General features: G+C 41.0%; 1 protein-coding gene across 3 annotated transcripts in view; it reads left to right on the top strand.

The window, feature by feature from the left end:
* Positions 1-24,134, top strand: part of mtus1a (microtubule associated tumor suppressor 1a) — a 35,339-nt gene that overhangs the window by 4,729 nt on the left and 6,476 nt on the right. The window contains exons 2-8 of one of the 3 annotated variants that reach the window (XM_030062420.1): positions 2,222-4,461; positions 4,977-5,226; positions 6,815-7,054; positions 8,751-8,843; positions 9,482-9,598; positions 15,747-15,979; positions 22,448-22,514. In XM_030062420.1, coding sequence (XP_029918280.1) covers positions 2,344-4,461; positions 4,977-5,226; positions 6,815-7,054; positions 8,751-8,843; positions 9,482-9,598; positions 15,747-15,979; positions 22,448-22,514 — 3,118 coding nt within the window. In that variant the 5' untranslated portion in view covers positions 2,222-2,343. The remainder of the gene's footprint in view (positions 1-2,221; positions 4,462-4,976; positions 5,227-6,814; positions 7,055-8,750; positions 8,844-9,481; positions 9,599-15,746; positions 15,980-22,447; positions 22,515-24,134) is intronic. The other 2 variants (XM_030062422.1, XM_030062421.1) reach the window with 2 other exon arrangements.

Here is a 24,134-nt window from a genome sequence, read left to right as displayed (position 1 = left end):
AACACTTGCTGATGATCTTGTTAATTATAAGTTTTGCTAAGGAGTCTGATTAAGTCAGCATGCCAGTGTAATTAGTTTGTCTCTTGTGGATGCTTCTTTGACAAAAAGCACTCAGTGTAATTATAGTCTGGTTCGGTGGTTTAGTTACAGCTCAAAAGGGAGTATAGTATCCCTGCAGCTAGCCTTGGCATTATCTAACATCTAGTGAGTACAGGTGTTTTTGGCTCCTATTCCCTACCTTGAGGTTATGTTGTTCAGTTACATAAGTTAGATCACATTATAAATAGAATATTGTGAAATCAAAGGCTTTGTTCAACGAGTTTGGTTATGTTTTTGGGAAAAGAATCAAACTAAACATCGTGCAGTACAAGGTGAGAAGGTTGGTGTTCAGAAAACATTAAAAGTGTCATATTATGAACTGGACACCTTCCCTTGATTGGTGTACAGTATTTCTAAACTTTTCATATTCCTGAGGTGGAACTGTCTTGCGATCAAATGAAAACAAACAAAAAAAAAAAAAATGTTTTTGCTATATTTTCACAAGGTTTCCTACATTTTGTGAAACCCACCCTGGGAAAATGGCATGGCCTCACTGATCCTACCTCCCCCCTCTACCCCAGCACACTCATTCTCTTATTGAACCTGACAGAAGTGCAGCAGACCATGCACAACTTTTTTTTTTTCTGAACAATCAAGATTTATGTCAAACTTTCCCGCTCCCAAGGATGAGAGGTGTAATTACAGCTAGAACAGATATAAAACTGTATATCCATTTGCTGTAGAGACGTATTTAAGTTGTTAATTATTCACATAAAGTTTGTGTCAAAAATGGTTTCCTTTCCTTAAATCCAGTAGGATATCAGATGTCTGCATACTGGAACATTTTGAGTTTGCTGGTGAATTGATATCTTACTCTCTGGCAGCACCACACTGCTGCCTTTGTTTTAGCCGTGTCTAGAAAGCTCAGCAGTCCAGTCAGCCAGCGTTCATATGCTTAAACAAGCACATCGGTACACAACGAAGCTGTTTAGACTGGTGCTCATGCCAAATGCCTCTTGCCTCCTTTTGGAGCAGTAACATGGCTCCACATTAACTACCCATCCATCCTTGTTTTAACACAAGCCATTAACCAATAGTGGTATTTTTGTTGTCACTTTTAGACATACTGGAAAGTGTGAAAAGAACAAGTAGCCTGTTTGTCGCTACAGGTGTCTCTGTGTCCTGTGACCATCATTAAGATAGAAATACCTAAACATGAGCCAAATTGTAGCTCATAACTTAACCAGGAGGTATTTCTGGCAGTCCTGAACTACAACATATCACTGATCTGATCTTTGGTAACTTTTGCATTTTTCATTGAACAGGCTCATAAATTATTTGCTGAGTAATCAGCTTCTGTTACAATGGCTGATTACTACTAGCCTTGTAACCTTATCACTAACTCAGCGTCCTGACTACATTAAAAGACATGTAGAGGTTGACTTTCTTTCTTTGACCCAAGAAAAACAGCTTTTGTAGTACTCCTGTTTGACCCTGAAAATATTTGGTATTATTTTAACGCAGTTACCACCATTTTAAACAAGGCTCTGCCTACATAATAGGAAATAAAACATTTTACAACACTTGGTCCATTCTTAAGAAGTTAAGTGCAGTGTCAAAGCAGCAACAACATTACACCCACCATTCCTCTTTGTTTCTTGCTCTCTTCTTGCTGAACATGCATGCATACCGTAGCCAGGACTAGGGCTGGGCGATATATTGATATCATGAGACTAGATATGATCTGGGACTAGACTGCTTTAGCTTATGTCTTATTTGCCTCTACCCGGGCAGTCATCACATCCACATTGCTTATCAAAAATTTGTTGTGTGTAAATATCAAATGAAAGCACCAATAGTAGGCTAATCCCTGCAGTATCATCACAATACTGATAGTAAGGTATTTTGATATTTGATTTCATCCATATTGCCTAGTCCTAGCTACTATCATAAAGCAGAGCACAAATCACTGTCCTGTTTCAACAAATACTTTAATATCAGTTTCTTTTTTTCCTTTTTAACTGAAATATTTTAAATTTTTGCATTATCAGCACACATTCAGTTTGTTGCTTTTTTCTGTTATGTAAATTATGCAACATCTTAAACTATTTGTTGCTCTTAAACGGTATTGTATTTGAGGCTTTTGTATGTGGAAATTTTGACATTTTTTTCCTTTTTACAGATGTCCATGCCTGATGAAGGAATGTGATGGATTACAGTCTTGAAAAAGTGTTAGGTTCTTTGAAAGCTTACACTGCAACTTAATCTACACAAGTTGACATAAACTACAGTTACAAGAACAAAATGTCCTTTAAGACATTTAATATTTCCACTGAGAATGAGTTTGAGACCGCCAGTGGTTCTTTGCCTCACAGTAGCCTGCAGCTGACCCTCTCTTCTGGGAACCATTACAATAGTTTATCACCACACACCGGAGCATCTTCTCCAGATTTCTCCAGAAGTACAACCAACCTGAGTGACCGAGACACCAGCAGCCCCCCTGACATCAACATGCTGGAGTGCCGTGAAGACTCCCCTGTGGGTCACTTCAACACACAAACAGTCATCACTGATACATCGATATTCACCACCTCACCAAACAACAACACACTCTCTGGTGTGACTATGAATCTGAACCAGACTTTCATTACCACACCTGTCAATTGCAGTGTGAATTTCTGGAATGAAAACATGACTGTGGCAATGAATGCCTCAGAGCTGGGACTGGAAGAGGGCCAGAGTTTTAGTGATGACACAAGGGCCAAAGGTTACAATACAGTGACATTTCAAGACTCTACTGAGAGGGACAGCCAGCTGAATTCATGTGAGACATCCCGCAGAGGCTCCAGTGAAAATGACTGCTGCTTTCTTAGCTCTGGAGAGATGGTAATGAGGAGCAACAGTTTCTGTCTGGAGGACCAGACCCTCCCGATAATCTCCTCCTTGGAAGAATCATCCTTCTCCTCACCCATGAGCTCTGCAGCCTTGCCTGCGGAGGTCAGCCTGGTTACAGCCACTCTGCCCGATGTCTGTGAGGGGATCCAGGAGCAAAGATCCCCTGGGGGAATCACGACAGAGAATGCAGGCCCTCCATGCCTTGGCATAACATTCATCCAGGCAGACGACTATGAGCTCCCCACTGAGTCAAATGATATGGCAACATCTAGCTCTGATGTAGCTCTGCCAAGTGAGGATGAGGGGGCTCTTCTGAGAACCTTCGTGTATGAAACAACTCCCTCAGATTTTGGAGCAGTGGCTCTTCACTCTGCTGACAGTAATCCTGATGCATCTCTGTTGTCCTGTTTCCCTCAGACATTTACACATGAACAAGGCAAGACCTTTATTGCTCGAGATATGAAAGATGCTGGTAAGGATGTACAAACCTCTACTCCGGTTCAAAGCAGTGGGAACAGGATGCTCAGCCTGCCCTCCCTTTCTGAGTCTCCCCTTGCTGAGAGTGCAGGCACCTCTGCAGCACACCCTCCTAAACAGCAGCAAAGATCTCTCACTCCGAAACAACGGTTGGTTGTCAGACTGCCTCCCTCTGCCAAAAGACTGAGCAAAATAGAAATAAAAAAATTTCCTAAGCCAGACTTTAGCAGTGTTAAATCAAAAATTATGACAAGACCTGCACAACAACAGGGATTGTCAGGCCCTGCCTCACAACACAAATCATCACAAGTTAATGTACACAGCAAACAGGCCCAGCTGCACCGAAGAGCCCCTGTGGACATAGCTCATGCAAAGGTAAGGAGTAGCACTAATGTTGCCTTTCATACCACAAAAACAGCCAGTGATATCCACAGGGGCAAGAGCACTGGAGCTGCTAACTTGGCTACGACATTAATTCAGTCCTCTGAAGAACATCGTAATGCTGCTGTTGCCGCTGATTCTCTGAGTGTTTCTTTGAGTACTAATGAGGATGGACAGGAAGAGAAGAGAGCGTCCATGCTTGAAAACTTCTCTGCTGGAACTGAACATGATTCATCAGCTTCTTGCTGTCACGCCAGGTCCAAAACAGAGCAAGCAATCTCTAACCAAGTAGCAGCCGCCTCAGCACAGCACCCTGGCAACCAGACCTTCTGCTTTTCATCCCCAGGGAAAACTGCAGACAGAGCTGACCAAACAGATCCCAAACCAAGCCCTGCCATTAGATGTCTAAAGAAGGAGGACATGTGTTCCACCAGGACACGGCCCCGTAGCTTGTCTGAGAATTCATCATCATCTTCTAGGCTGCCCAAGGAGGATATAGCTATCTCCAGTGCCTCATCTAGCTTTACTGTACCCAAAACTTATATCCAACTGGCCCAGTCAAAACCAGGGAACCTGAACTGCCCTGCTCAGAACAAACAGTCTAGACAGGCTGAAGCCAGGAGGGCAGCTGCTGAAACCTCCAGAGAGATCAGGAAGATCAGTCTGGTGGTAAGTAGAAACTGTAGGGACTTGACTTGGGAATGACACTCCAAATAAATAAATTTGCTTGTACATAAAATAAATTTTATTACAGTGATAGGCCTGTTGCTGATAATACATTACTGTGCACCAGGATTGTTAAATTGAAATTGATGGTTTGTTTCCAAGTGCGTTAATATTTATCCGCTTACTGTTTTTTTTTTTTTTTTTTCCCCTAAAATCCAGGCTTATATAAAAGAGTCTCTACTACTGTCAATCTGTTCAAATATCTCTGAGGACAGGAAACAAGCAAAGCTGCTGCTGCACAGTCACCAGCAAACACTCCATGTGCTTCAAGAGTGTTTTTAGAGTAGCAGGGAGAAAGATTTGGTTGGAACTAGTGGGGAATCTCAGGGGAGATGTGCACATGAGCCTTCCCAATGAGTTGGTCCTGTCTGGTATGGCTGTAGAGTGCTTTATGTGTTGTGAGTTATCTGGGCCTGTTGCATGGGACTGAGCGATTGACAAATGGCTCTTATTTGCAGACAGAGTCCTCTAAATCAAGAGTGGGAGGAGCGGCAGGCGCCACAAATGACGAGAGCAAAAGATTTCAAGGATGGCCTTCCCCTAGACGAGTTACAGGAGCATCGGCCTGCCAACCTCCACCTGCCAGCTCCAGTCTCAGGCCAGCCCCTCTGTCAGCCAAACAGAGGCAGGGAAACTTGGGGAATGACGAATGCAGCACCTCCAAAGTCACAGGCTCACCCCAGCCCAAGCAAAAGAGCACTGCAGGTAGTAGTTGCATTTTTTTTGGACAAACTTAAACATACCAAATGTGTCAGATTGATATCCAGTTATATGGAGCCAGTGGTAACATTGAGGGAGACTTTAGACAGTTTGATTTTTATTTAATATTTAGTGAAAGTGACATTATGACTGTAGGTCAAAAGGCGCAAACTGTAAGAGCTGCTGTGGAATAAGCAGAGAGCTAATGATTTTCTTGCCATGTCCTCTGTTTTGAAAACAGAAGTGCTGTAATGGGTTAGGTCTGTTTAACTTTGCTAAGAAAGCACAAGAGCACAGCATTGATCATTTGGGATTGAAAGCACTGCTGGCTAGCTTTTGGGGGTTAGTTAAAGCTGATAGCACCTGAATCCTTCAAAGTAACACAGTAAAATTACACACTGTTCACTCTTCAAATAATTAAAAATATTATTGATTGTTTATGTGATTGTGAATATTATTTCATGACCAGATAACAGTCAACAGTTATAGATTACAGATATTTTTTTTTAATTACACTTGATAAATGCACTCAGTGAGCTTTCCCCAGCCTACACAACATGCTGTTTTTGCTGAAATTAAACTATTGCAATAAAGCAGTCTCACCATTAGAGGGGAACATTGAGCAGTTTCTCTACGACTTTGTTCTTACTGATGAGCTCAGCCAGCGTAGAGTCCACAGGAATAGTGTTGGGCACAGATGTCATCTCCGGTCCCTTGTCCAGGTCTTGGAGATAAACAGCCTACTCCCTCTGCCCTACTGCTCCTCTTTAGTAAGAGGAGTCCTGGGGAAGGAGGGGGGACTCTTCCTCTGATGGGAAGCCAGCTGTGCTAATGGAAAAAGCAGGGGAAGGAAAGGGAGGTTAGGGCTGACCACCACAGTTAAACTGAGAACACAATGTTTGAAATAAATTCCCTGAGAACAGAGCCACTAGAGTAACCCTCTCTTACTCTGGGTAAAGGGACACTACACATGGATACACTGTTTTGCTAAAAACCTCTTTTTTAGACTGGGTTTAATAACATTTGTCATATGTTTGCTGTAGTCACCAAGATAGGTAAGTTTTGTTATTTTTCATATTGAACATGAAGATTTAAAAAAGGAGAAAGCAATCTGGCAGGGATCTTGTTTTCCTCTTACATGGACAAATTATTAGATTGTTCTCTGTACAGAGCATTTATGTTTGACTCACATTTTTTCTCTTGACAAAAAGCGAAAACAGCTTATAAAAAGCACAGCAAAAAATAGACACACTAGGATTCATTATATAACTACTTGTCATGAGAGGTATATTTGCTCCTTTAAAATGCCTGATGTGAGGCCAAGTCTGCCTGGTAGCCCTGTGGACATGATTTTATTGCCAGTGTTTTGACTTAACATGATCAATTTACCACTGAGCTCATTCTATGAGCTTGACTTGTCTGTAGCGAAGAGGTAGGTCAGAGTTTACTTGATGATTTCTGATGTTTGTCTGTTTGTTTGACCTCTTTGCATCTCAGCCAGTCAGAGGGCACAGTCACCAGAGGAGCCATCCCTTCGAGCTCCCTCAGCTGATGATTTCTGATGTTTGTCTGTTTGTTTGACCTCTTTGCATCTCAGCCAGTCAGAGGGCACAGGCACCAGAGGAGCCATCCCTTCGAGCTCCCTCAGCTACAGGGAATACCAGACCCCTAGTGAATGGATCCCGACCCACTCCCACCCCCATTCGCCCCTCTTCTATGGGCCCACCCTCTACCCCTGCCTCTAGGGTGCCACGCCAGCCCCAGGGCCGGTCCAGAAACCTCTTTGTTGAAGCCAGCGTTCACAGTGAGCAGAGTGGAGGCACAGGAAGCTCAAAAGGTGAGTCCAACAAGGGCTCATCTAGAATTAGTAATATGATTCTCAGTGCCTGCATCCTATTACATAAAGGTATCAAAATCAGTTTTATGTAGGCCAGGGTCAGAGCACAGTGCTCACTGTATTTTTTTTAAGGGCACATCTGGCCAGAGGGGAGGGGCTACCATGCACATGGTGACCCACTTTGGGGGGCTGGGCTGTACTTGATGCAGATTTCCCCCCTGGGCATATTCCTTGTATTCATGGATTTCAGGTTACCATCTCTGCCAGGACACAGGGATATGGCATCTTGAAAACACTGTTGCATTTTCAGATCCATTTATTTTAAGATGGAAGTACAGCATGCACACAATATTATCAATAAAAGCAAAATTGTACAGTAGCAGTTAAATCTGAGGACTCCCCTTTGATGAAGCCCTGCACATAATATAGAAGTATTCAAGTGTTGATTTGCAATTTGATTGTAATATAATATAGATTCTCTCTGCCAGCTCCATGAAATCATCATTCCAATGCCATTTTAAGCTATGAGATATGCGTCTGTACTCCTTATCATTTTTTGAGAGAGGTGTTCTCAGCATGTTTGCCATTTTGGAAGAAGTACTGTGCAGCATGAACGAGGTGAACCTATTCATGAGAGATGCAGTGGAAAAAAATCTTGTGCTGCTGTGCTCACTATGATTTTCTATGATTACAGTGATAACTTTATTAGGGTATTTCCTTGACTAGTGTATCATGTAAGGCAAGGCTCACTATTTGACAAAAAGCCCTTTACATCTTTACTTCTCATCAACAGCATAGTAATCTCCAATTGGCTGAGATTGACTGGAACCCCCATGTGTGGTTGTCTAGGCAACGGGTTCTGTTCCACTCTAGTTCACTCACAGCTTTGCCTCGAGGCATGAGAGAGCGGACATACACACACAACAACTGATGTCTGCCTAGGTGGATATGAGGAGCATGTTTGTTTTCCTCTTTTAATTTCCTTTTTATTTCAAATATTCCAATGGCTGGTTACACTGGACTCCGAAGCTGTACATGGACTGAATTTCCGGTTCACATTTTCACCAACTCCTCTTTAATATCACAAGGCAGTGCAGGCTTGAACTGTGATCTCACTCTTCTGACGTGTTTGCTTATTGGATCCTATCGCTTTTGTATCATCCCTTTGTTGGCTGCCTTTAATGGCAAAGACAGAAAACATCTATGGAGAAGTAAGTGAGACTGGAGTTTGAATCTCACTCAGGTGTCTGTAGTTATGTGTTACATATAAGAGCTTAAGAATAATCTCACCAGTTTGGTTCAGATCTGCTTGCTAGGTTGGATATTGTTATTTGGATTGTTTTTAAACTAATATATTTGAAACATTGTTTGGTAAATTTTGTGGTAACAGTGTAATTAACAACTTCTTTTATGCAATTATTTTTCTTTTGTCTGAAGTTTTATATTGTAAAAGTGACAGAGCTTAATATAACTGAAAATCTTCTGTTGCTCTTCAAAAGTATTCTGTTGTTGTCTCACTACTGTCTGTTTACATAGCTATTCTTATGTGTTAATGATAACTGATGACTACAGTAGGATGTTAGTCAGGATTGTAGCAGTACTCTATTAATTCCCAGTGTTACAAGTACATGTGGTATGTGCAGTACTTTACAGGATTATCTGTAGTATTTAACCAGCATTTTGTTCTGTCTAACAGTTTCCGGGGCAGCGACACACAGATCCACCCCACTGAAAACTGCTGTACTGAAAGCCAGGCTCATCTCATCTGCAGGGAGGAACACTGGACCAAGTAAGATGATCCCCCACACCACTCCTTACCACACACACACACACACACACACACACACACACACACACACACACACACACACACATACATATTACACGCACACACATATTACACGCACACTCTCTTCTCTCACTGCATCTCTGCATTTCATATTTCCCTACCCTGTTTGTTTCCTAAACAAGGATATGCTGTTTTGCTCTAAACCATTCATCCCAATCTTAATCAGATTGATAATACCTTTCCATTCTATCTTCCTTCCAAAATTCCCACATCCAGTGTAAATAAGATTAGGGCTACACCAACTTTTACAAGAAAATGGCCCTGTGAAATCTGGCCAAGAATGAAACTGATTAAAGCTTAACAAAACACTGACCTCACATTTGAAGACTAGCTTGTTCCAAACTATAGCATTGTTATTTCCCTAATGTTATTTGATTTGACCAGTAACAATATTTGCTTAGACCTTCTTGATCTTGATTTAATTAAACTTCAGATTCTTGATCAACCCCTTTGAATTAGGTCTGATTTAAAAGCTCTCTGTGGTTTAGGAACTGTGGTCAGTTGTCATTGTGCCTGCTGCATTATGGGTCAGATCTATTCCAGCCTGTCCTCTCACTTGGATTTTCTTGTTGTAACAGCTTTGGTCACAGCATGTAAATCTGCTACTCCCACCACCCAAGGGTCTTCAAAGTCAACAGCCAGTTCTCTGAAAAGGACTTCTTCCAGAGCTGTTCGTCTGTCCTCTAGTGTACCTGGTAAGAGGGGTCTCTCTTTGCTGTCTTTTTCTCATGGATTATGCTCCTAATAATGTGTTTTGATTTACTGAGTAATCTCTGAACATTTTTCATGTTTTATGGCTCCTATCCAGAAAGTATGTGTACTACAAATAGCAGAGACTGCAGAGGGATTTGATTAAATTTGGTGTTTGAGTCCTCAGTGCAGGGGTTTAGTTCAGGCTAGAGCCCTCAAAATCTGGGATGTTTGGTATTGAGCAGCTGATGCAGCTGGTCTATGCTTCTGTTTTGCATTGGTTTCCTATAAACATGAACACGCTAAAGATGTACAGTAATGAGGACCCCCAGTTTGATTCACTCTTGTTGCTCACTCTGGTCTGGCAGAAAGTGCTGGATATGGGTTGGGGCTCTTCTTTGGGTTTGTCTTTATTTCATGCTGGCTACAGACAGGTATGCAGAGCTGACGGTTGCTCAGTCTGCCCAAAGATTTTCACCTTGTCTCCATAGTGAAGCTTTTATCCCAAAAGTGAACTTAAGAAAAAAAATCTAATTGCAATAAAATGTCTGGATGTGTTTAGTCATGCATCCCCTAAAAAGATCATAATTGTTGTAATGAACATCTTTTTGTAGGGTTAATCAAAAAGACAGCTAGAAAAACTGTGTTGTTTCATAAAAGGCTCAAGCCTTTTATGAAGTATCTCTCACAGTCATTATAGCTGAGCAGCTGTTTTTTGAGAGACGTGCTAGCAGAGGTCAGCTCAGCACATCAGACTCAACCTTGCTGTGAGCAATCCATCGTCACCCGCATTTTCTCTTCCTCTCTGCTGGTGATGAGGGGGAAGGTAGAATAGAGCAAATGAAATGAAGAGTACTGAGACAGATTAAAATCCCATTGGCTGCAGTTTATGCCGCCATCTCCTCCCACTCCTCTCTTTCTACACCCCACCCCCTCCTCTCTCTTCTTAGCATCCTGGTGGCTCTGCTGTAGCACCGCCATCATCAGGCTTGGAGATGCTGCACTACTGCAACAGCTTTATGTGATCTATGAATGGCTGAATGCTGGCTTTACCAAGAAGATTAGGGGATTTGTTTATTTTATTTTATTTATTTTTTTGCCTGTCTCTGCCACATCTGTCAAAGGCTGTGCCACTGAAAGTTGCCCAGCCTCCCACCCCCTCTCTATCTGTCAGCGTTCCTAGCTCATTATGGGCTCTTGAGTTGGGGGTGAACCTACCATCTTGAACTGGGGTCCTTCTATTTTTTTCTAGCCTGTGGTGTAACAGCTACTACTGCTTTTTTCCTCTCACTCTCTCTCTCTCTCTCTCTCTCCCTCTGAGTGCTGCTGTTACCTGAGGCATCATACACTGAGCAGCACACTGCCATGTGGTTCCCAGCCAGTGTCAAGCCTCTACGTTTTGGATACTGTTTTGTTTTTTGAGTAATCGTTTTTTGCACCACTGGCATTTTTGTGGTTGCGTTTCTGAGAGAGAGATGTGGCCTCCAAAGCTCTCCCTGTCAAACATCCACGTGCGTCTGACAGCCAAGGGTTTACTCCGAAACCTTCAGCTGCTGTCAGGATGCAGGAAGACAACTGTGGTGTTTCATGCAGGTCTGTTCCTTTTTTGCACTGTTGATTTTGGTACTTACACTGGTTTAGCTGCCTGCCTCTGTGCTATAGTATTCAAGCCAAGCCTGCTGGTGTTTGCTTCTCGCACAGAGCTGTCCTGTTTGCTGTTTCTCAAATCTATTTTTAGTATGGCTGTTTACTAGTCTCCAAAGCAGGAGAGGTTCATCTTTCATTTTACCTACCTTGGGTAGGAAGATCTCCTCTCGCCATGGAAGACGCCTGGCCAAAATATAATGTAGTCAAGAGGTATTCTAAATGGCTTGAAAATTTAGGATCATTATGTGAAATTGCTTCCTTTTAAGTGACACTGCATATCTTTTATATGAGTGTGTGTGTGTGTGTGTGTGTGTGTGTGTATAAAAGCACTTCATCTCGCTGGCAGAAGACCTAGTGCTCCTGTTTCAGCCCGAGATGCAGATTATTTTAGTTCGTAGTCACTAGGTTGAGCCATGCAAAACTTGTTGTTGAAATTTTTGAATCTGATGTGGGAATGGTTTCCAGTGGTTTTCAGATTATTTTAAAGGCATTCCTCTCCCGTTTTTGTAAGATGCTTTTATTATGGCCAGATATGGTAACCTAGTTTTATAGTCCAAAAAGGGCTTAATGAGGCGTAATTACCAAATGGGATAGTAAGTTTTGTTTTGTTTTGTTTTGTTTTAATACAATAAGTGGTTACACTGTCAAGTTTTTTTTTTTCTAGCACAGGGTTAGCCTAAGTAAAAATAATTTTCCTTGAATAGCATCATCTATTCTGGTTCACATGTGCTTTCTAGTTTCTTCAGGGGCAAATTGCAGTTGGGAAGAGTTAACTGGCCATGGTTGTATATTTCTCAAATGCAAAATACATAGTTGTGTTTATGACATGGGTAGTCACATAACGTTTTTTAGGATATCAAGAAAGGCAGAACATTTTCAGTCTGTCTCCATTTATTAGTAATAACATTTTGTTAAAAAAGTCATACTCAAAGTCATCATAATGATGATGATATATCTGCAAGGTGTCACGCTTATTAATTAGTGGTATGATTTTTTTTTTTTTTTTTTAATTTATGCTTTCTCAATTGAGAAAAGTGTTCACTGAATACTCTTAAACTGAGACTTATAGTCTGTGTTTTTGTATCAACCCCACACTACAACAAGTGTCCAATTGTAATGGGTGTCACCACCCATCATGCTTTGTTTTTTGATGTGACATCTCCTTGTGGCACCAGAGCATTATGCTGTGGAGTTAACTAAACCACTCAGTATTTATTGTTAATAGTGACATCATCGAATCCCAGTCAAATGGAGACAGAGCCCACATGCTCATATCACGTTCAATTTATTTATGAAGTTGACAGAATTTTGTGGAAGTGTTTCACAAAAAACAAAGAGCGCATACAAAAACAGGAGCAGGGGGATAATGCAGTAATAAGAGACCAAGTACATTGCAACCTCAGTGTGTGTGTGTGTGTGTGTGTTTGTGTGTGTGTGTGTGTGTGTGTGTGTGTGTGTGTGTGTGTGTGCAAATCTGCTCTCCCATGAGAGAGTGGATATATCTACACTGGAGCAACTTGAAGAGGTGAATGACAGGTAAAGCAAACACAGATTCCTCTTAGGACAATTTTTAATTATTTAACAAGATGAAAGCATGCATTTTTAAAACCCTGAAAACTGACATGTCCATCTTTGGTCTTGTCCAAGAGTCCAAGAGGAAAGATAAAAAAGGAAACATATGGGAATGTTCCTTCTTTGCCAAGTCCTATTTAAATAGCTATCTTAAATGGGTCTAAAACTCCAAAACATGAACTCCTAAACTGCTCAGACTCTGTAAGTCTTTAGATAGCTGATAAAAGGGCGTTACTCTTGTTATGCAGCAACAAGGTATTCTGCTCTACAAAGACTAATAGTTGTAACTACAGTTTGTATTTCAGAAATAAGGTTTAGCTTTTGTATTAATAGATTAGTCCCTTAAAACTGCTATGTTATGTACAGTTAGAGTATTTTTTTTTCTCATACTAATTTGTACTTTTTCACAATTCAAAGAACACATAGTATTTTCTTAATGATTCAAAGACACCAGATGGTATTTGATAAGTATAAAAATGGTTTTCAAAGAATTTAATTTTTAAAATCAATTTAATGGCCCTTTTTTAAAGCCTGTTTTAAAAAATATTTTCTTTAGACACATTTATATCAATTATGTTTTTTTTGTTTGTTTCATTTTGCAAAATACATTTTCAAAAAAGTTAAAGTACATGATCAAATGAGAATCAGTAAAGTTGACTCTGGTATTTTAAACTGACAAATACTAAAGGTCCCTTGCCTGGTCTGCAACAAAGTGGTGTCATACAGTAGATTTATACAATGTTGGTTAACCCATAGCATGGCTAAGTTGGTATTTCCAGAATGTTCTGTCAGCTACCAGCCAATGGGCTGAAGCTCCACTGCCTGTCACAGGGTCTGGCTTTATTCTACATGTGTGCATGTCAGCAGTATGTTGGCTGTTCCAAGGCCTGAGGTTGTGTCACACAGTGCTCATCACATCCAGCAGAGGGTGTCCCACTACAAAGATTCATTGAACTCCTCAGCATCATCAACATGGTCAAAAGCTGAGCAGTGTAGTTAGAATGTTTATTCAGATCCATGTCCAAAGTTATTATTCTACTCATAGACTTCCCGTATATTTGCATTACCTTTTTAAACTTTTAACTGTTTTTTGGAATGCATATTACATAATGCCCAAAGGAAAACCCCTTGCCTTATGAGTCATCAAAAACATTGCTACTCTATCTAGATGTTTCAAATTGAGCTGTAATTTTAAAATTCATTTCTCATACCAAGATGGACCATTTTAATAGAAAACAGATATTGTTGTTTTCTGGTCTTGCATAATCCCATTTAATTCAATCTAAATATTTCAAATGTAGCATTACACACAGGATCTAGTGCCAATTGTCATGCTTAAGGCGATTTATATAGGTAATGAGAGATAATCTGCATCATGTAGTTAAAACATTAGAAACATCATAATTCTGAGGTACTGTGCTGTACCGGTTTTTTCTTTAAGAGGTATACTTTTTGTTGCTGCTTGTAGAGTTCATTTACATTGATTTCAATATTTTGTTTGTCTTAAGGGCTGCACCAACCTATTATGTTGAGCAGTTTACTTTGGCTGTGAGACACAGTTAGGAAACTAGCTTAGAGGTGAACTACACATCCGGGTACAGAGCTGTGTAAACTCAGGATGAGGACGTATGGCTTGAATGCAGAACATTATGATCTAGATATAATGAACCTGCCTTTCTGTTAGTCAAGGATTATTCTGATATTCTGTAGAACACACCTGTTTTACTGCCTTGACTCCACGGTGCAGCCTGTGAGCTTGTATTAGTGTATCACAGTACTGCTCCCTCTTGTTGGCCCAGCCAGCCTGGAATGTTGTTATTCTCTCTGCAGCATTGTGTTGCCCTGACCAGGCTGCTGTCCAGAGAGCTGTCCACTCAGCTGCTCCAGGATCAGCTGTCTGCTTGTATCAAGAGGGCTCTTTCTACTTCCCTTTCTTAGACTAAATACCTTATTTTCTATGTTGATCTGAGTAGTGGGTGCATTCAGTTCTCAGATTTATGCTAAGGGGTGATATCTTCCTCAGCAGTCTAATTTTAGAGTATCATAAAGGTTTATGCAGCATATACTGTATTTGTATGCCTACATATTAAGGGAGTGCATGATGGTGTATTTCATTATCTTCGAGTATATTTACAGAATATGTATATCTGTTACTGTTCTGACTTGAACTATGAACTATTCCAATTTGAGTTGGTGCCACCTGCTGTCATCTGAAATGCTCTCATTGAGCATAACACACAACATTAACTTAATGGGTATCCCGAGAGTCCACTGGTGGCATATTCCACACATTAAAGCTGGTATTCCTGCTATGTGGCTGTCCTCACTGCCATGTTATGTAATACCCAGTACACAGTTCCCCGCCAGAGAAACAGGGCTTCAAACACATTAACCACAGGTGTTCAGTATCAATAAGTCCTTAGAAGTGCACTTTTCCCCCTTCTCATGCATAGCTGTCTTTGGAAGATAAGCTTCCAGTTTTGATGTGCGTCTGTCCTAACATCAGTGTTTATGGCAGAGTCAACAAAGCCTTCTTGATTGCAATGATTGATGTAGTTATTAGGGAGTTGTATTTATGAAGATGATGTAAATCAAAACCAATGTTGCACAGCCTTGCTAAAATAAGCCGTCCCCAGTGGCTAGTGTCTGCAGAGCAGCAGATTGAATCAGGATATGGCAAAGTACTCTCAATCAAGGGATCCTTTTTTATGTCAGCGTTGCTGGAGGAGCAGCTCTGTGAATCTTCAGTGTGGCTGATTGGGAAATTCTGGGTTGAAAAATAACTCAGGACTTGACACCGGACCTGCTAGATTTGTAATCTTGACAGGAATACATGGGAGAGTGGCATTGCTGTCAGATCAACTGCAGTGGTCATGGAGGGGGGAATGATGATGCTCAGTGTTGTCACGACACTCAACACATGTTCTTTTACAGTGGACAAGAACAAACCCAAGGCCTGCTTCCACCAGCAACAGCCTCAGCAGCAAGCTGCCCAACCAGCCCAGGGCAATGGACCTCCGGATCTGGTACCTGCAGATGTTACTGAAGACTACCGGGCACAGTGTGAAAGGAAGGACCAGAGCCTCCAGCAGCTTAGAGGTCTCCTGGCTGCCAGTAACTGCAGGTTTGAGGCAACTGCTGTTGTCTTGCAACAAACCCTGGCTGAGGTACAAGTTTTGATTTTTTTTTTTTTTTTTTTTTTTTTTTTTTTAAACCCTATGCAACCAGGAAAACCAAGAAATATTTTGTCTGTTTAGAGAACCAGCATTAGGAAATTATTTCATGGGTATTGAGGGCTGCATAAATGTGCACACCCATACTTGGAACATTTTCAGTACAAAGTAGTCCTGTTGTCATCCACTGAACAGCTGGAGCGGTTGGGGATCAAAGGGAAATTCTGCTCAATTTAAGAACTCATTATTCCTGTGGTCTTGGGTAGCCCAGTTAACATTTGTGAAAAGGAACAGCTCCAAAAACCAGAGAAAGCCTGTAACGTCCCTGTGCTGCATCCCACGGGGATCATGATGTCCTATTCTGCCTCAGTGAAGTTTTTTAACTTTTTAAGTACCTGAACTGAACAAAAATGTCTTACCATCTAGAGTTGATGTCTGTCAGTCGTACCTTGTTTACTTGCACAATAATGGTAGTAAATTATGTGGTTCACAGGTTGTTCAGGTACACAGACATGGCTACCAGGGCATATTATACTGTATTTATATGGATGTTAAAGCTTGCTGTTTGTTTTGGATCTCTTTAATGATGGTGCCATGTGGTTGGCTTCCAGGAACTCTCTGCCCTGAGGGATTATTCTTCCCATAGTGCATTACAAACAGGCCTATCCTATCAGCAATACCCCCACCCCCACCACCATACTCTATCATTTAGATGATATTACTGCAGCAAAAATTAAGCTCTGAGGGTTGGTTTTCTTCTATTCAATCTTTATTAAGCATCTTTACATCAGAGGATCTACAGTTTTATATGACATATGTTTAAATTAAATTTGTCTAATGTAATTAGCAATGGCAGGATTTCTAATAAACCTAGAGGGGAAGAAAAGGCACTCTAACTCTGCTGGAGTGCATTAACTGCCCAGAGCTATTTCAGTCCCTCTGGTTAACTTTAGAAATGTCTTTGTGGAATGTGTTCACACCATATGTGTTGTCTGCGCAAAATTTCCAAAACATAAGATGACATTCAGAAGCTCTTAAGTCATGTGAGACTCAATTCACTTTACAGTGTTATGACATTCAGCCTTTCAGTTTATCCAATTATTGGACTATGGATGACGGACATAAAACGAAATATAATGAATGTTGTGGCACTTTCTGTATTAATGTTGTGAAATAATTCCCTCAGTCAAGCCCTTTACCTCTTAATTCCTTAGTAGTTTTGTAAATTCTTGTAAAGCTCAAACAATGCATTCATTCTTTTTTTCCTCCATCTAAAGGACACTAAATGGGTTGTTGGATTGAAAGAAATATTCAAATAAGAAAGCATACTCACATCCCCCACAATCATACAACAAATTACTGAATCTTGTGGTTCATTCTGTTGAAGGGATTATTTAGGTACACTTTGAGATCTCAGTTGTGTTTCTCAAACTACAAGCGCAAAAACAGCTTTCTGGAAAAACACCAGGAAAATATGTTTAACGCTCAAAAATGAACAGAAAGATGGAAATAAAAACAGTGATAGAGGGTTTGTCCAATGGGAGTCATGAAGTGCATGAGATTTAATATTGGTCTGCCCTCTTCATTTCCCTCCCACATCCTTATCCTCTGGCCGCACAGACATTCTTTGTAACGCTCTCTATGTTTAGACACAAGCAGAACAGATAAAAGCATTAGTTTAGCTGCTACCATAATCACAGTTATGGAAAAAAGTTGTTTTTACAGCACAGAATAATGTGGTTTGCTCTTCCAGTTGTTTTTATTGTTGCTACTGTGTATTTGAACTTAATAACTGTTGTTTAAGAATTTTTTTTTTCTTGTTATCACTTTGCTGCTTTCTGAAAGTTTTTACTATTTTTCTGTTTGTTTGAATTTTCTGCTGCTGTTCCAAAAATGTGAAAGCCTTACTCCATAGGCTACTATGCTCATGTTTATGCTTCATGCCTTAATATTGTCCATGCCTTAATGCCTTAATACCTACCATTATGCTTTTAATACTTTTATATCTCTAAACCTCCAAAAAATAAGTTGTCTAAACAAAGTAATAATGACTTTTATCAGCCTTCTTGCTATTGCCAGCATGTAGTCAGCTGTTGTGTTTCACTCCGCCTCTTATGTATTTGTACAAAGTGTTGTATAACATTTACAAAGGAATGGTAGGTCCATTCTATCATTTTGTCAGATGAGGCCTAATGCATTGGCACATGGGCATTGTCTGCCAGGCCTTTCCTCCAGGGGCTGCTGGGAACTTGCCATTATTCTTTTGCAATGCCAGCTCTGGACTTTATCTAACAGTGTTGCCAGTCAGACCCCTGACACACCAAAGGGCATATCCACCATGTTCACATGTATGAGGCTGTGCAAATACTGTGCAAGCATGAACACTTTTTTTTTTGTCCAGTTTGGCTTTCTATGGGATGAATTAAACAAGCAGTATGTTCTTCTGCATATAGTGGGCATGTCTCAATATGTAATTCCTCCTCCTCCTTCAGTATCCCATTCTAGGCAACATACTTTTCCCTATACAATTTGCTCCCTGTCAGAAACGGAAGCATAATGTGTCCCTCCAGTGCTCTGCAACCTCAGAACAGTCTGCATGAGGGCTTTATAGGTAATATGAGCTATTTTAGAGAGGAATTTTAGCTTCCAACCTACAGGGAAGAACCTAAGCTTGTTGTTTGTCTCCAATTTAACTTTTGACAAACAGGTTGGAAGGGTTGTGTGGTGGTGCTTTCTGCAGGCAAGAACTATTTAAAAAATGAAACTGCTTTCCTCAACTGAATTAAGGTCATCTCTTTACTTCTAGAATTCTCGTTACCCCTGCCTTAATGGTCACTCCAATTTTAGGCGCCTTGCACTGGTTCCATATTACTTATAGAATCTCTTTTTTTATTATTCTTATTAGTTTTAAAGCACCACATGGTTTACTGACCATCTAACTCCATACAAGACAGACCGCACCCTGAGGTCCCTGGCCAGAGCCCTCCTCTCTTTTCAACAGTTTAGACCAAAGCAGAACAAGTGTTTTCCATTACAGCCCCTACACAAGTGGGAACAACCTGCTTAAAGAGCAAAGACTGGATAAATCTGTTCATTGTTTTAAATTTCCTCTTAAATTTGTATTTAGATACAATCAAGATATATCCATTATTGATCTACTTAAAATCTACAATGGTTGTCCTGTTTTTATGGATCATTCCTTTGTTCTGTAGTATTATCAAAGTATTATTATCTTATGTGTACTGGAGAGGGATTTGCTTCAAAAGTTTAGGATAGTGTTATTTTACAGGTCATTCTCAATTCTTTCAGTTTGAGTTACAGTGCAACATCAGTCAGAAAGATGAAACAATATTAAATCTGTGGTTGTGTGCTTAAATCTTACTTTTGCTCTCTCAGCTGTTTGAGGGACCATCTTGGGAACATTTGCCTGCTGTAACTTGATGGTACATTCCATGGGTGCAGACATTAGAAAAAGTGCAAGCTGATTTTCTTTTCTTTTTCTTTTTTTTTTTTTGAGCAAAGTGTAGAAATAATTGACAGATGGATAGACACACAGTCATACAGCACAGAAAGAGAGAAAGTGCAAGCCTGTTTAAATGCTCCAGATCCTGGCCAACATAATGTGATACCTCCTTTTCAGCACACACAAACACAGTGATCTCCAGTCTCCAGTCATGTTTGACTCATATTCTGTTGTTTGGGTGGAGGGGTTGTGAAACTGATTATGTCATCAAATATAAAACACAAAGATGTTTCTTCCTCTCTGAGTAAAGCAGCTGTCTCAGCCCCCTCCCTCTGGCACAGTCACTGTTGACTTCTGCACCCACTCCACTGGAAACAGAATTGTTCCACTAGTCACAAATAATCCATACTCCACATACACAAACTGTGACTTGTGTTCACTCACAAAGATCCATTGAATATATGAAACTGTCAGCTTTGTTTTGAAGCGTATAAATGGGTCCATACCATATCTTGTATCACCACGAGTACAGTGTCCAATCCTGGAAGCTGGTAGCCACTCAAGTCCAAGAATAAGAGGCAGGACATTGCCATCAGTGTGTGAGAATGTCCCAGCTGTTGACTTGATATGTGTATAAATAGCAGGCAAACACTCAGTAAGGAGTGAGTGCTGTGCACTGGTTCTTATCATCTGTTTGGATGGGATCTGTTCGCACTGTATCTGAAATGCCATACACTCTCGAGAAAGCAAAATTGAAATTGCAATCAACATTCAAGATTAACTGTAACTGTCCTGTAACACAGGACAAGTGCACAGCGGAATGAAATTACGTTCACAAATGTAAAAGCTGAAACAAAAAAAAAAAACAAAGCTTAATTAAATATAACTACTATAAAACAAATATGAGTATATTGAGCACAATGAATAAAATTGCACATAAGACTACAGCTGCCCTTTAGAATAGGATGGGCAGTTTTTATCCAGTATTGAATGCAAGCCCTTTTCCAAACAGCCAGAATAATTAATTGCCATCTATCCTGTTTTTCTCCTCTTGCTTTCTTGTTAATATTTATAGGAAATTGGAACCTGATCTGGATCATTTATTTCATATTGATCTTGGCCTGCCATCAAGGGTTATTCTACACCTGACTAGATCATCTTGGTATACATCTGGGAGATACAGTCTATACTAACTTAGATATATTGCACCAGTCTAGAGATTATTTAGAGTTTTAAGAGGCTGAATACCTACAGTATATTTTAATAATTACAAAGAGCAGTACTGGGAGACACAGAGGCACAAAACTACAAATGTTATGATAAAAGATGTTGAAAATGTAATAGAGGCTACAGTGTTGGTATTGCTTTAGTAACAATGTGGTTTATTTTTTGCCCCCACATCTATTTGTGAGGACATGCACTTCCCTTAATTACCCCTGATGCAGTAACAGATAATTACTGTACCAAGCAGCTGGAAGAGAGCCATCAAATGACATTATATCATTTTCCCTGGATGTGTGCATTAACTGAATAATGTCTTAATCCTCCTCCATGTAGAAACAGTAAATTTAACCTTTCCCAACATGAAATCATCTCATGATGAAGAGATTCTGCTTATGAAGACGGGCGCCTGATAGCAGGCTGTAAGCCTATACTGCAGAGGAGTGAGAGGCAGTTTTGTACATAGGTTTGGAGGATGGGTAGTGGGGGATGGTGGTAATGAACCCTCTCCATGTTGTCCCCTGGGAAGGTCATTGCCCAGTGCATGTCCTGCTCCATCAACCTAATGTCAGGCAGCTCAGTACAATTTATGTTTGCTCTACTCTGCTCATTTCTCTGGCTGCCTTTAGTGCTGTCTTAAAGTGACCTCAGCTCAGTGGTGAGGAGGCTGTCCTTAAAGCACAGTGTAGCCTGCCCCTTTTTAGCTAGAATACGGTAATGCACTCTGCATTCTCTCACCACAGCCAGTGGAGCGGCTTTTTCAGTCCTGGCTCAGATGTAGTCGGAGCAGTCTGAGAGGAGGTGTGTGGAGGTGGTGCGTCCACCTGGGCCACTGTCTGTCCTGGCACACTGGGTCTCCATAGCCAGGGGGAGGCTCTGGTACCCAAGCCCCAGACTGAGGCTGGACCATGGGCTGTTCTGGCAGCAGAGCGTGCCTTGGTGCTCCCTGCGCTGCAGAGAGGGTAACTGGCTTCTCTATTGTTCCACTCTGCAGTGAGGAATAGATGCGGACCAGGGCAATGGGGCAGGGGTAGCAATATTTCTTTACTGTTAATGTAGACTGATTAGTTAAGTGGTTATTTGGCTTGGCTTGTCTCGTTACTGATGACTTAGCTATTCTGTCTGTAAGTATATCCTTCGATTAGAGATGCAATGTGATGTCTGTGTGATGTAGTGAATAGTTTGTCAGGTTCTTTATGTGTATTGATGTTATGTAGCTGGGAGTGAGGTAGAAGAGATGGAGTGGCAAAGTGTTTTTGGATCATCCCTGCGTCAGTTTTTAGGCTGATGAGCACTGCAGAGCTGCACCCTCTATACTGCAAACTGAAGTAGAAAGGCAGAAGGGGAAAAAAAACATCTGAGACATGGAAAGGCACGGCATTTTTGAGACTCAACATGAGTTGAATGTGAAGTTATAAACATCCTTTTACTTCAGTTCCTATTTTTTCTATACCCGCTGATTTTTGCAAAATAATATATCTGCTTGGGTGCTGCTCACATATTTAACAGGGCAGTTCACTCTATTCGGCAGTGAGACACAATATCCTCTACCTTGGAACAACTGTACTCATATGATGGGTAAATGGCAGGATATCGTGGTCAGTGTCACTACATGCAAGTACCTTTTTAGTAGCTTTTCTTGTAACAGTGCTGTCAAATTTAATAGCTCAATTTTGTTAGTTCAAGCCTGTTGCTGTGTCAGAACGGCAAAGGATTGCAGAAACATTGACATCATCATGACTATGTGCATGACTAAGTGTGTTAATTTGTTTCCCCAGCGAGATGAAGCCATGAGGCAGCGCAGGGAGCTGTCCCAGGAGCTGGTGACCCTGAAAGGAGAGCTGGGTAAGTCAGGTCACTTTGTTGTGTTTACATGGTTATCAGCATGGCATACACTACTGTGTGCCACTTACTCTTGTATTTCCTTTTAGTTTTCAGTCTATATGGAAAACCCTAAAAACATTTTTTTCCATTTGATTCGTGCATTCAGAATAAATGTGAAAAGCATGGAAGCACAATGTAGGAGCATCAGTGAGCAGTAATGGCGCAGCTTATGTCTGTCACAAGCTCCAGCAACCAAGGAGAATAAAATAGGACTATGCTGCTCATTGTAACATTCCCAATCTGATCACAGGACAGAAAGCAAAAATTAAGACATTCAAATAGTGAGAACAAAAGAGAGGCTGTCATTTTATAGAGAAGGAGCATAATACTGGTTTCCTTCATTAGCTGCTGGTATTATTCTTCCTCCTTAATATTTGGCCCTTGGTCAGCTATTATATTGCATACAGAAGTACATAGATGCACAATGAGAATTTCATATACTTGGCCTTACTGTAGCTTTATTTTGAAATTATAACAAACAATATAATATCATTGCTTTGTCTTAACAATATGTGTTTCTGCTGTAGTAGGTTAAGCTTTGGTTGATTGAAATGGTCTGTAGAAACTAAGTTGTTTAGTGAACATTGCCATTTCTGTACATAAGGCTAGTCTGGTTTTCATTTCACCTGTATTTCAATACAGGCAAATAACCAGTCCTGGTGTTACTAGTTAATCCTCTGCTTTTACCCAAGAAACAGATGCTCTCCATTTCCTCCTACCTTTGTAAATTGGTATGTTTATTGGCCCTTAGTAGAGTGGTGTCAGCTCATTCCCCAGGGAGTGGCTGCTTGACCTCTGACCCCACACAGGAGGGCCTCCCAGTGATGGAATGCCAAATCACCTGAGGCCTTGAGAAGGTTCAGAGGCAGTGACACACATTTATATACCCCCCTTAAATACAGTAACACCAAATTGCCTTACATGTATAGGCCTGCGCGCACACACACACACACACACACACACACACACACACACACACACACACACACACACACACACACACCAGCCTCTGTCACTATTCACAGGACCGCAGTGGTGTAGTGGCTCCTCCCTTCCCCATTCTCATATCCAGAAGTGCCACAGTCTCGGGACTTCCACATGACTGCGCTTTACCACCGAGCCCCACAATATCAGTGCTTAAACACATTCTTCAAGTCAAGGAGAGAGTTTATGGCCTCAGTTGGCCCCTTGTGTTTAGCATTTGTAGCACAACAAAGTGGGGAGGTCCAGAAGGCATGTCTTTCTGTTCATCTAAAGTGTTTGTTACCTCCCCAGAAGGTGTCCCTCCCAACCAGTGTGGGCTTGCTTCTCTAATGATGTCACTCCACCTACAGCAAATGATAATAGTATTGCAGTATTGTTTGTTTGGACCTCAGCCAAACTTGTGATGTACAGCCCATTGTGTTATTACTCCTCACAATGTAAATTACAGGCACATCTTTGAAGGACCTCCCTGCCTTAGTATCGGCATTATTTGGGTTTGGGACACATCCAAGCCCCATCATATCTGTGACTGCGGGACAAAGTAGCAGCTAACTGTAGATGTGATGCAGACTGAGACTTACATCTCTGTATGAGCCA

The sequence above is a fragment of the Myripristis murdjan genome, chromosome 10, assembly GCF_902150065.1.
Source record: "Myripristis murdjan chromosome 10, fMyrMur1.1, whole genome shotgun sequence".
In the NCBI taxonomy this organism is placed as follows: domain Eukaryota; kingdom Metazoa; phylum Chordata; class Actinopteri; order Holocentriformes; family Holocentridae; genus Myripristis; species Myripristis murdjan.
The sequence above is the reverse complement of the archived record's forward strand: the minus strand, read 5'-3'. Positions and strand labels throughout refer to the sequence as shown.